This window comes from Tauraco erythrolophus, chromosome 4 (assembly GCF_009769465.1).
Source record: "Tauraco erythrolophus isolate bTauEry1 chromosome 4, bTauEry1.pri, whole genome shotgun sequence".
Lineage (NCBI taxonomy): Eukaryota > Metazoa > Chordata > Aves > Musophagiformes > Musophagidae > Tauraco > Tauraco erythrolophus.
In genome coordinates, this window is record NC_141468.1 from 70,576,841 (window position 1) to 70,590,876 (window position 14,036).

Below are 14,036 nucleotides of genomic sequence, written 5' to 3' on the forward strand. Positions count from 1 at the left end.
AGGCAACACAGATGCAAAGGAATGAGAAAAAAATACATGAGATAAAAACGAAGGCAATTAAAGGTGAAGAAAATTTACAGTAAATTTGACCAGTGAATCAGCCTGCTTGGAGTAAGTCTTAAAACAAGTCTAGCTATTGCACTTATAATGAAGTACTTGCTGGTAAGAATCATGTTTTAATTAGAAGCGGCACAATATAATCAAACAGCCTTTTACCATCTGTTTTTGTAGCCACTGTTGTACTTGAGATATTCGAAACAGTGGTTTTTGAAATACAGTCTATGGACCCTTAGGTATCCAAGGATTAGTTCTGCGGGGTCCACAAGAAGTTACTAAGAGCAATTTCAGACATGATGCATCATAATCTATATACTTTTTTTTTTTAAACACATCACTCCACAGGAAAACATTTATAGACCATAAACTGAAAAACCTCAATCCTTGAAAGCCAAGAGTATAAAAATGATTGAATTCTGAGCAACTTTGCTGTATCTTTTGAACTTTGCTGCTTCTAGTTTAGACCTGAAGAATTTGGTGGCCTGAAAAATCTGTCTTCTATTCCAACCATGCTAGTTGACCTAATAAAAGACATTTCTGGTCTCTATCAGCTTTGCTTCAACAGACTTTTACTTTCAGGTTTTTACAATTACATATGGTGATGGACATCCAAATCAAAAGGAGTAACAGATTCTGAAATCATGACAACATAATCATTAGACAAATTAAATTATACTCCTGCAAAAAGCTCAGATCCTGACAAGCATATGCCATCTTTCTTGACATATGCTTTATTCACAGCCTCAGAAAACTCCACATCTTTCAGAAATGCCTGAAAAAGAATAGTTTAGATTTTTTTTTTAATAAAACTAATTTAATTAAAAGCTGTTAACATCCCATCACAATGTACTCTTGTTGGCATTTCAAATGGGACTGTGAGACAAATGTGTATATTTGCATAAAGCTGCTTAGAAACAAAATACTAAAAAAAGGAGATCGAGGCAAATCATATCTGGAAAATCTGATGACCCTTCATAAACCAGAAATTCTGCCTTATAAAATTTACAAGACCACACTGTCTATGTTAGTGTCTTCAGTTAGATAAGACACTATCACTAAAAAGAGACCACTGCACAAGAAAGAACAGTGCCATTGTTTATGTCTCCGCATACACCAAAAGGTTATTTCAGAAGTTCTGAAGTGAACCACATCACACTGAAAACCCTTGGCTATCTATACAACTGCCTTTTCTCATGACAGTTCTTCTCTAGCTAAAATATTTTTTAAATCTAACTGCAGTTACAATTTCTGAACTAAATCCAGACACTAATTTTATAACACGATCCAGACATCTAGTCCTGAATACTTCCACACATCTGAAACTGAACAGATGTACCTCCCTTTTATGAGGGCTGAATGATTATAGAAAGGTATGAAAACATGAAAGAAGCTCTGGCATTAGGAAACTTCTTACAACGCATGCAGTTTTTCAAAGACTTAATTTTTTGCTGTAGCAAAAACTGTTGAACAGCTCTCCACACAGACACTTACTCATATTTATGATTCATGGTATCTCTGAATGGGGCACAAAGACAACGTTCATCCTCTATGGCATTATAAATACAAATCCTTTGAGAAGCGTATCTTTTTCCTTAGCACTAAAAAGCACCTTTTGAAACTCAAACACAGGACATTTGGAAATTTTGAACAAAAACATTACAAAACTTCCCAATAGCCCAGAGTTGAGATATTCAGATAAAATCAAGAAATGCCTCTTCTGCAACAGGAGCCTGGGCAGAATGTACAGAGATAATTTAAGATATGAAAAATATTCTGAAATAAACTGAATTAATAAAAAACAGGTATTCCAGATTAATTCTATACAGACAAGCCATACTGGATTACTCACCTTCATGTCGTAGCCGTACGTCTCCCTGATGTCTTCATCAGAGTCTGTCTCTTCATCATCGTAATCCAAAGTTTGCCGCGGGGATGAGGACACACTCCCTATCACCCTGTTAAAGGCTGATTGCTGGAAACTAGTCAAGTGTCCCTAAAAGAAAAATGGAATACGGGAATGAAACAATAAAATTTCCAGAATAATCTGTAAAAGTGCTGAGTTACTAACAAAGAACACAGTGGTTCTTTTGGCCTGAGGATAACTGCCTGGACAGTCACAGAAGAGCCTAGTTACAGAAGAAAGCTAGAGAAATACCCAAGGAAAAGGTTCTATTAGATTTTATTTCCATGTTTTTGAATAACAGCGCCTAGAAAGATCTAGATACTGCTGCTGAGTGCTACCAAAATACAGCCTATGGTTGTACAAACTTCTTCACCGCTGCTTCCTCTGATTACTGGTCTCAATCTCAAGATGAATCAGTCACAAAGGTGCCAGTCTATAGTCCTCACTGAAATTCACTGACAAGACACCAAATTGCCTGAGAATGACAATCCATAAGAAATTTTAAATATTGAGACTTTCGATACTGTCAAGAGGGAAACGGCATTTGGACACCAAACCAGTGCTTTATACATCTTCAGGCCCTCAGCCAGCTGTTGTATCTGAACCGACGTTTCTTACAAGCACCTTCAGCAGTTGCTACTGACAGTGAATACAAAGCGACAGACCAGTTCCTGGAGCAGCATGTAACTGACTGAAACCAGCCATAGCCTCAGACTGAGAAGCACTGAACTAGATAATTTTAGTATGTTTAATTCTCAGCTTTTAACTGCTCTCCCCTCACCCCCAAGCTTCTCTGAGAAAGGTAAGACACTTCGACACACTGAAGAAGAACAAACACAGTAAGGAGCAAGATGTCCACATCCCTACCTGCAGGTCTGGGTTAGCTGCTGCTTTCTGTAGCTCTGCACTGATTATTTTCTCCGTTTTCTCCCGTGCTGCCTGCTCCACCATGCGCTGGCTGAGCACAGAAAGCTTAGCCAAAGCAGAGGACAACTCATCGGTGGCCAAAGCCTGCCGTGCTCGGTCCTGCCAACTCATGGCACGTTCTGTCAAACACTGCAATGCCTCCCCTTCTGGCAGTCGTACAGGCAGCTTCTGCAGGGACACCAGCAGAGACAGTATTGTCTCAAGCCGTGGCCTTCGAGAACGCATGCAAAGTGGACACAGAAACTTCACTTCTTTGGCCTGCCAACTAGAGCCCTTCTTCTGAGAACTTGTTTTGGGAAGGGGCACGCAGCCACTATGAAACCAGTCTTTGCACAGCTCACACTGTAGCATGAATCCACTAGCCGTTTTGCGGCAGATGCAGAATTTGACTTCTTCAATCCGATCCACCATAGTCATCTTGGCCAGGTTAGCTGCCCTGAGAGCATGCATGGCTTCAATCTCCTTCTGTTCCCGCTCCTTGAATATAGCCACCTACTCAGCAAAGACAAAAAGTTTGTGACCTTCACAGCCAAGAGAGATTACATTTTATTAGCAACGTAAGAAAGGAAAAGAAAAAAAGAAATCAACATATCTCCTAGTTAAACTAGCTCAATATTTCAGATTGCATGATCTAATTAAAGCTTCAGCTAAAATACCTTCTCCTCAATTACTCATTACTCCCCTAAGTCCTTCTGACAGAGATTCTATGTAAACATTAGATAACCTTTTCCACATCTACAAAGTTTCTGAAGTTCATAATTAAATCTGTCCTAAGGCCACCAGAAGAACAGGTTTTGACTCCAGGAAAGAAGTCAGAACCAGTTCCATCCATTTGCCTACCGAGACAATGCAGCTGAGCATTGTTTCAATGTTGACTCAGCACCAGGAGCACCTGAGTGACCACATATCTTCCTGAAGCAACTAGCATTTCTTCAGTGTTTCCATTCAAGTAACTATAACAAAGCATTCTAAGGTAAAATGGACTATGTAAAAGCCACATTAATGAGCCTGCATATATTTTCTTTGTTCCCAGAGAAAGGGCAGTCAGATGACAGCAAATTTCTCTGAAAAGCTGCATCAACATGCTCCTAACAGGAGGAATAAAATACAACATTTTCCCCAGTCCAGTTTCTACAACAAGGCACATATAGACTGCCCTCAAAATCAAGCTAAACAAGTATGTCTTGGTACTGTTTAAGGTAGAGCTGCACCTCATTCCACATTATTTTGATCTGATTTCAATAGATGTTAATAATATTAGATGAACAGCCACAGATATTAACCCAAAAGCATTTAAGTCTTACACATAGCCCAATACATATTAAATACCAGCACTTATACTCTGAACTGTGCTTCCCTCTACTTTCACTGCAATTGAAGCTGAACTATGTTCTGGTGTCAAACATCACATTATGAGACATTTCTTTCACTGAGATTCATTTACCAGTTCTTCCATAAAATTTCTACACAGATTAGAGACAAATTAAACCCACACATCAGCAGACACTACCTTTCATTGCTCCTTACCACAGCTGCAGTGTCTCTGGCCTCCTCCAGACCATCCTCCAGTTCACTCAGGGATTCCAGGTCCAGATCTTTCTCCTTTTCCTTCTCCATCAACTCTTTTGCCCTCTTCCGCCTATTCTTACTGCTCCCATAAACACCAATATCAGTTCGAGGGCTCAGAACCTGTAACCACCAAGAAAACTTACACTGTTAGAGCCAAGGATGCCAAGAACAGAAAAAAACTTCTAATCTATAATGTTATGATTTCAGAGACCTATATGAGAATATCTAATAAAGGCACTATGACAGAGTCATCTGAGAGCAAAAAGTACTCAGCAATCTAACACCTTTGATATCTGTCAATTAATGCTAGGAAGAGGAGAAATAAACAGAAAAGAATACAAGTACTTCATACGTATGGAATTCGAATGCAATCAGCACCACAACAATGTGGCAGGTCAACTTGAAAGCCACAATGTTTTCATAATTAAACTACGAAATCTGTTCAGATTAAGCCATCATACATATAGCTAACTGAAATATTGTACACAGTTAGGTATCAGTAGTTTAACATTCACTTCAAGTGCTTTCCTCAACTGCAAGTCTTTTAAGACTGCCATGATTTCATGCTTACATCAGTGATTTGGTGGCTGAAACAAAGCTAAAAAAATACTCTGTAAGTCTTTTAATATCAACATGAGATGCTGCAAAGCACTTTTAAGGACAAGAATTTAATTTTAAATAATCTTGATTAGTTAGAAGGCCTACTTAAACATGAAATCTAACAAATTAAATTCAATACAGAAAAGTTCAAATTGATGTATTTAGGAAAACAGTCAAATGCAAAACCATAAGATAGTAAATAACTAGCTAGGCAGAAAAAAAAAATGGACCTACAGTGCCTCATAAACTGAACAGAAATCAGTGTGATGGTGTTGCAATAGGGGCAGATCCCATTGGGAAACATTAAACAGCAGTATCCCCTTCGAGACACGAGACGTAATTATTGCAGTTCAGATGGCACTAGGGAAGCTATAGTGAGAGGATTCTGTCTGGTTTTGGACATGACGCTAAAAGTGAAGACAAACCACAGAGAATAGCAACAAGATAAGACTATGAAAAACACAGCCTACAAGGAAGCGCTGAAAGAACTGGAATTGTTTTCCCTAGAAAAGAAAAGCCTGTCAAGTAGATATGATAAATCTTCAAACACATGAACGATTTTTATTAAAACAAAGTGACTACATTCACTGAAGTGTAATAAACAGTAACTGACTTAATTTTTCTTACAGTTAAACAGCTTACAAAATATCTAATCTATTTTCTTAGGACTTAAGCAGTGGAACAAGTTAAAACATTAATCAATTAAAGACAGCTTTTGTGCCCATTTCAGGCCTCCATTTCTACAATTACACAAAAAGAGAAATCTTTCTTTCCTTCCCAAAAAAGAGTTTTAATCTGTTTCTTCAAAAGTAACAGTTGAGGTTGCCTCTCCATGAAACAAGACTAGCCAAACAGACTTCTTGCCTCTCATTGCTTTCACTGAGAACAGCTGAAGTTTTTTATTATATTCTATTCTCAAAAGGAACTGTAATCTACTGTAATGAACCAGCTGTTCCCTCCAGACCACAAAGGGCCATCAAGATCCGTTTCCGAAGGTTGACACAGAAGTGTCTGTTGCTCACCTGTAACAGACTGTAGCTCGAGTTCTTCTTCAGGAAGGTCCTTCCTGTGCGCTCTCTCCAGGCACGTGCTGCAGCTACCTGTGACTCCAGCTGTGGCAGGGCATCAAGACGCACTGGTATTGGGCGGCCTTTGGCAGACAAGCTCTCCAGTTGCTCCAGGTAGGCATAGTTGCTCCCGTTCTGGGGTAAAAGAAATTTTTCCAAGCCAACAGTTCCACCATTATATCAGTGGCCAGCTTAATTTCAAGCCACACACCATTTGTCACTGACTAAAACAGAGTTCCATAAGAAAGGAAAAGAGGGCAGGGCTTCAATCTGACTGATGTTTTAAAAACCTATCTCATACAGTTTTTATTTTAACAGCCATTCTGATGTAGCCAGCTGGCTTATGGAGTAAGACAACATTTCATTTCTAGATGATTGTCTTCAATGCTGCCTGCTTAACAGCAAGCTACAATAGCTGGGAGTTGTACAGGGGCTGAGCTGAAATAAATTGGGATTCTCACTTCAGTTCCCAACAAATACCTGATCCAAGAATAGCAGTTGCAGTCCAGAGATCAACACCTAGAAACATCACAGAAGCCATGCCCCTTTTGGATCAAGTTATCATGGGTAGAGCAACAATAGAAGGGGGAACTACTGAACTAACAAGTGCCGTAACTTCATCTATTTCAGACAGAAAATTTCAGCCATCAGTGCCATTAAACCTTACACCATTTGGGGGAGAAAAACAAACAAAAAGCCCCAATTCCATAGACAGCTCCAAAACTTAAGACCTGTGAGCAGAACACCTTCTGCTGCAGCCAAGTATTTCCAGTGACAGTATGCAAAATAGCTTCAGTATCAAGGAAGGCCCTTTGAGAGCTACATTTGTATCATAATGAATTTGCCAGATTTACATCCCCCATGAAATGCATAAAAGGAAGGGAAAAAGAAATCGGATAACCAATGGGGAAACAGAAGCACAAAAAGACAAATAAATTCAAGCACATGAGCTACAGTAAGCACATTTAACAGCTATAGTACGGTTTCCCTTCAGGTCATCTTTGTGGATAGAGGGACTAGCAATACAGAGCATGTCTAAATAAAAGGATGCAAGCAGAAGATTCCAGTCCCTGCTGTAACCCCCTACCTGAATGGCCTCCACTTTGGCAATCCAGTCTCTAGCCCGCTGCAGGGCTTCTTTCAGTGCCAGCACATTGGGCAGGTAAGCTGGGATGTTCTTTGCTTCATTCACGATGCCCTCCAAAGCCATCATACTTTGGCGTGGTCTAGAGTAAGAAAAATTGAATTCCAGCCTTGTCTCAAAATGACAGTCAATTAGACATAAATTTGACAGGCTGGTGGTGCAACTTCATCACTACACTGCAGCGCAGGACACCACAGCTCTATTCTTGGAGGGTGCTACTGGCTACCAAATAACAGGAGAGGTGAGAAAGCTGATGGACTTTGCACAATCAAGTTCAAAAGGGCACAGCATCAGAATTCCTTAACAACAAGGAAGCTGTCTTGTGTAGCATACTCAGTGTTTTTTTGTTGAGGGGGACGAATAGTCAAGACAGCAGCAACTCACAGCCTCCTGCCACTGTGCAACACGATAGGGAACCAACTCTTCTGCAACTCATCAACAACCTCAAATTCAACTCTTAAGCAATCAAACTGCTGGGGGTAAAAAAAAAAAAACAAACAAAAAACCCCAAAAACCCACTACACTACAGCTTCAAAGCCCCTACTTTTCATCACACTTCTCAACAGACACAAGAGACTCCCTGAAGCATGTGACCTACAAGAACAGTTTGCAAAGGTACACTCACCTGGCCTGTAAGCAGACCTTGGCCTTCTCTTCCCACCTCTCCGAGACTGTAAGAAGCTCCTGCAGCTCAGCCATGGCTTTCTCTACAGCATGGTGTGGTGCCAAGCCCACACCCGAGTCAATCAGCTTCTTCATCACATCTAGGGTGACCCTCTGGGGATCCAAGAGGGTGGACCTCACCTCATCCAGCCACCGTGCCTGCTGCAGTTCTTGCTTCAGCCTTGGAAGTTCAGGAAGTTCTACATAAAGACCAGAGCCCATGTCTATCAATTCCTGTAGCTTGGAAGAGTCTGGGATTTCATCCATCATAGCTTCTTGAGCACGCTCATGAAATTCTTCCACATCATCGAGCAGATTCTGAAGTAACATACAGTACAAATCAATTAGAAAAAAGCACACATAGAATCAAAAGAGAAAGCTGACTGGGGGATCAGTCAGCTGTGAATTTGTATGTGATCATCACATAATCAGTCAAAGCTTCTACACACACTGCCAGCTAGTTTGTCACAAGGCATCAAGTCTGACACATTAAGTAACAGACCATCTAAACTCACTTGGCCTAATATTTTATATACTATGTATATTAGGTGGATGAAACTCTGCACCTAAAATAGTACAACTGCAACTAACTACAGCTTCCAACAGAGTATTAAGCACTGCCCAGTCAACACTGATTTTATAATAGTGGGGGGAAGGTGACTTCTGCAAACAGATCATCCTTTAAACCTAGGGTCAGAGGCGTTAACAGTGATGATGGTAATACACAACAGAACACGAGTTGTGAGGGAAAAGAACAAGCCAGAGTTGAGGACATGAATACCAAAAGACCATTAAAATCACAACAGTCAGGTTTTAAATTATCATCTCCCAAAGCAGACCCACTACTTAAACACACATAGGTTTTATCTCAAAAAGGAAAGAAATTAAAACACAAAACCCTCTAATGAAGGGAGACAATTTCACAGAAATCTAACTGCACTGCTGCAGTTGTCTTCATCCTCATGTTTTGGCACTGCAATGAAAAAAAATCAAAGAAAGCAAACAGACAGGAAAGAATCTCTGCAGGAGATTCACTCAAGGACATTCAACCAGTATACTCAATTGATTCACTCCTGAGTCTCTTACAAAAACACAGGTATTTCTGATAGCAAGTCGATGGCACAATGAGGAGCAAAACCTGCATTTTCTAACGCTTAGCTTACTGTCCTTTTTGTCTGATGCTGCTTTTCATGACTGTCTGGAAACCTGAAGGCGTTTACAAAAAAGACCAAGATCCACATTATAAGGATTTTGACTTAGGGAACATATGTTGAATGCTTCATAGTGACAACAGTAAATTATTACAGTTTAATAATTATAATTCCTTTTGTGTTTGAAAATACTCATCATCCAACATGACAATTATTTTTGCAATTCATTACGATGGATAATGGCATTCAAATGCCATGCTGAAATTTAGTGAGTGCTTAGGCATAAATGATCATTATCTGACTTCATTCAGAAACTAAGAGACTATGGTTTGTAACCAGTAAAATTATAATATTTATTTTATTGGTTAGTGATTATGTCGAAGCTTCAAGAACATAGACATGCACAGAGTACTTTAACACAACCAGTTTCCTACGGCTGGGCGGGGGAAGAGAGACACTAGCTGGGCAAAAACGTTTAGACAAAAATAGTAATTTAACTGTTAAGAGTTTATTGTACGCCCTCAGCTCTGTCATCTGCTAATTATGTCTTAATTACAAGCAGGTTTTAAATACACTAGAAATCATGAACTCCTTTGAGAACAACCTTATGGGTCTAATAATAGATGATGATAAAATTTCATGAATAAATATTAGTAAATATTTCCAGTTTGTATTTGGAAAGAAGTGTAGTAAAATCTTCCTATCATATGAGGAAGATAATATGCTCTCCACTCTACTAGCTGCTGGGAAACACATTAAAGAACATCTTTGAATGATAAAGATGAGTCAACAAGCCTGGAAAATCCGTATCCTGGAGCTCTATAGTTTTATGAAGGTAACTGTGTTCAACAACAACATGCAAATATCAAAGACAAGAAGAAAGTCCAATATAAAGTCTCTTCATGATACCAACAGTGAACTACCATAGAAAAGTTAATACAGAATGATGGAAGACATAACCAACACAAAGAAAAACTTATTGAAAAGAGGCCTTCTCAAACAACTATTGTATGTTTGGTTATGTAGGGGCAGGTCCACGCATGGTAATGTTTAGAACTTCAGGACCTCAATCTAGCAATAAAGAACATTCTTCGTAAAGCTGTATCAACAGACAACACATGGGTTAATAAATGGTTAACGTACATCTCAAGATCCACTTCTCCAGGTGAAAAAAAAAAATCTTTATTAAGGATGTTTCTTCAAGGAGTTTTCCAGAAGTTGGTTAGTAGGCGAAACATTATTTAACATTTCATCATCAGTGACACAGAAACAAATTAAGATTACTGCTGAAAACACTTGCTATGATACAGACTGCCAGAGTGATAAATGATAATAGCAGCCAGGGGAATCGGTGTGATCTGGATTACTTATTAGCCTAGATTCATTCAAAGACAGGTGCAAAGATATATATAAAGGACAAGAAACACAGGCCATGCATACAGATTAAGGGGGCTGTAACCTGCAAAGCAAGGCTGAGAAGTATTTACTGAACAATTGTCAATGTGATACTGCTTTCCCTTCCCCTGAAGCAGCACACCAAATTAACCTTCAGAAGTTTCTACGAAAATATATAAAGGGTAGGATTTAACTGGAAATTCCACCACTACAGATAGCATTAAAGATGCTGGAGTAAGAGTAACTGGTTCAGAGAGGTAAAACTGGGCCACCTGAACACTGACAGGTGGGAAAGATCTTTTATCTTTATTTAGCCAGAGTGAGATCACCACGTCTGACCTTGCCCACTGCAACCAGCACCTTAAAAAGTGTACAGAGTCAAGTGAAGTGCTCTGTTCAGCTGCCTAAACAGTGACTGCCATGTGCAACACCCCACACTGTCTGAGAGTGCCACACAAGAGAGCTAAGGTGTTCTCCCACAATGGCAATGGAGGCCAGGTGGAACACTTGAGAGAACCTCACAGATGGCTAGATACGCATGCTTAGGTCATCAAATTGAGCCCTACATACAAAGCTGCTATGACTATATTAGCATAAAAAGTAGAAATGTCATCATTGTTCATTTAGAGACATGCTTGCAAATGAGCAGGAAATACATGTTACGGACAGACAGCAACATGTCATCAGCAAAACTTCAGTGCCAACAGCAAGATTACCCAGTTAGCAGAGACACACTGAGCCAGATGTATCCAGAGTATTTTACTTCCTTTCTTGAGGCCACAGATATCATTGCAAAGCCGCTACTTGCTTTATATTAGAAGCTAGAAATGAAACACCTCATTCAATCCATCTCTGCCAGTGCAAGACTGATTCTTAAAAAAAATAAAAAGCTTTTCATCCTTTATATCAGGCAATACTATCTGTTTAAGAAAAATAAACAAACAGAACAAAAAAAAACCCTACAGAACAGAACAAAGCAAAAAGCATGAAAATATATTGGAGGAACAGATACAAACTTACCTTTACTTGTCGGGCCTGGCTGATAACACAGGGCAGGCTGAACAACTGCTGTACAAATGCTTTCAGCTCCTCCATAGTCAGCTTGGTCCGTGTCCTTCCACTATCTTGGCTCTGTCTGCTGTATGAATGGACATAATTAAGCACTATTACGTGAGAGAGAAGATGATGATCCCTGGATTTACTCCCAGTGACAGAAAGCTACCAAGATTACTGAGACATTACAAAAGAAATTCCATCACTTGAGAACTCCAAAAAAAACCCAAACTCCACAAAAACTCCGAAATCTTGAAAACTAAATTTAATGTAATTCCTCTAAGTATCTTCAAGAGAATTTACCCTACTTTTCTGAGGTAGGAATGTCTAGATGACTTTCAAATTGGGTTTGTTCCAAACAGGTACAAGAACATGGCCTCCAAAAGCTTGCTTTAGGCAGCTCAAGAAGTTGACTGCCATGACAGGCACCGACAAGTAGTCTCAGTTATGTAAGAGCAACAAGCTCTGAAAAGAAGTCAGTATTATTTTCTAGTGTGTCCTCTGGTAGCCAGAGAACTGATGAAACTGGCCTTGCAACAGGAAAAGACTGCTACTGAGTAGGACATGTTCTGCAGCAACGTTTCCATTAAATATCACTTGCAGCAGCTATGAGAAGCCCGTTAAATGCAGTAAAAGACTTAAAAGTGACAGACTGCACAAATCAAACACTTGGTGTACACATCGCTGATGGGCACAACAATTCCACAAGCAGGACAGATTATTTAAACACTGAAGAGTTGTTCCCTGCCAGCGAATCTACATTTTGTTACTACAGAAACATTAAAGAAAACCAAAATTCAATCTTTCAAATATAATTGTAAAAGTAAAATTTAGATTAACGATCAAATATAATTACACACTACGTAAAACTCAAGAGGGGAAAGAAAAGAACACTGTAGGCTTTGACTAGCTACGACAGACAGTGAGGAGGGGTGGCTGCACAGGACCTGCTGTGCCCTCCACCTTCCCGTGCAAGAGTGAAGGGGGTGCGGTGCTCCAAGAGACACCGCAGCGGGAGGGCAGCTCTCCCAAACACCCTGTTGGCATTCTGTCCCTTGTCCAGACACGGACTGCCACAGCAGGAGATACTGCACAAAGAGACACAACTGTTCCTGCCCGCGGAAACTCACAACTTTCAATAGTGGGGAGAGAGACAGGATTGGAGTATTGGACACATCTCCACAGCTAGGCATTACTTATTTTTCAGGTTTATATATAATCAGATGCATAAGGGATAGATTTTCTTTTGCTGCATTTGACCGTGAGTTTATTGCTGCTTTAATCGCTGCCAAATTGTTCTGTCTGAGCACTCGTTTTTAATTTGCTTTTAATAAGCTTATCCTTTCTGCAACTGTGATCCTTCTCAATGTATTAAACATGAACATAAATGTTGAAGAAGCTGAACGTGACCTCTATATTTAAATTTCCTAATGCTGTCAATTAAAGAGGTTTCAAAACCTCTTTCTCCAATCTCCGTTTTGTAACATACTGCTATTTAGCATATAACAGCCCTCAGACTTACATACAAGACCTTTTTTTGCCCCATGGAATTCCTTTCAGCTTTAGATCAGACACACCATGGAAAGTTGTCAAATCTTTCTATCCCTTGTGTTTCTTCGGATAGTGCTGGAAATCCACCAAATAATTAACTGAAGGCAAGTCTGTTGAGAGAAGGCTGACACACTCCAACATCAGGAGGAGGAGGAAGCAGCAACAGACCAGAACAGCTGGGAGTTACCAAAATCATTAAACTTCACCAGGAAAAGGGCAATGCAGCCCCTGTAGCATTGCTTCCCTCACCCAGACCAGATTTCTAAGTGACCATATCTCTGCGGTAGTAGGATCCTACAAGCAATAAACACAAAACAGGAGAGTCTTCTTTCCCCTTCAAATACAGTAAAAATGCTTCTCTATTTTATAATAGGTTTCCAATTACGTCAGGTATCATACTTGGATCTGCGGTGTAACACTTGAACATTTCAGTGTTCAAATTCAAGCAATATGCATCACGTTCTGTGTAGCACAGTTGGGTATTGTAATTCACAAGGTACTTACTTTTTACTCCCTCCCTTGCAAAGTCTTAAGTCATGCACAAAAACTACACATGCAAAAAACCCAACCAACTACAAAGCCAAATCTTGGAGGAAATGTAAGCTATAAAAGTTTACCATACAATCGCTGGCACAAGAATAACAATCACCTGATCAAATTCTTTTCTATGGGACTTTTATTCAGTGCACAGAATGCATAGGAGAGAAGGAAGAACACATTGCTGAAGGCTCACGACAGCAGAATAAGGGCACACATCCAGCAGATTGCTGAGGTAAGGCCAGGGGACACTGAGGCACACAGGCAAGGCGGGCAACATAGAAACTACAGGATTCTAAATTGCCAGAAGTCACTGATGCAAGCTACTACTTTTCAGCCACACATCACTGCCTCCCACAGTCCTTCCCAAGTAAAAGACTGGCTGAAACCATGGACTGTTTTTGCTCTCTGCACTGCTC

The 14,036-nt window shown here is 39.9% G+C and overlaps 1 protein-coding gene across 2 annotated transcripts in view; it reads right to left on the minus strand.

Annotated features, from left to right (window-relative positions):
• The window catches only part of KDM5A (lysine demethylase 5A), a 55,881-nt gene that overhangs the window by 12,070 nt on the left and 29,775 nt on the right, over positions 1-14,036 (minus strand). Inside the window, exons 18-24 of one of the 2 annotated variants that reach the window (XM_086611202.1) lie at positions 11,497-11,611; positions 7,893-8,248; positions 7,211-7,349; positions 6,079-6,258; positions 4,415-4,576; positions 2,828-3,379; positions 1,907-2,050 (exon numbers count right to left, since the gene is read on the minus strand). In XM_086611202.1, the coding sequence (XP_086467328.1) occupies positions 1,907-2,050; positions 2,828-3,379; positions 4,415-4,576; positions 6,079-6,258; positions 7,211-7,349; positions 7,893-8,248; positions 11,497-11,611 (1,648 nt within the window). Of the gene's footprint in view, positions 1-1,906; positions 2,051-2,827; positions 3,380-4,414; positions 4,577-6,078; positions 6,259-7,210; positions 7,350-7,892; positions 8,249-11,496; positions 11,615-14,036 lie in introns of both variants that reach the window. The other variant, XM_086611200.1, reaches the window with a different exon arrangement.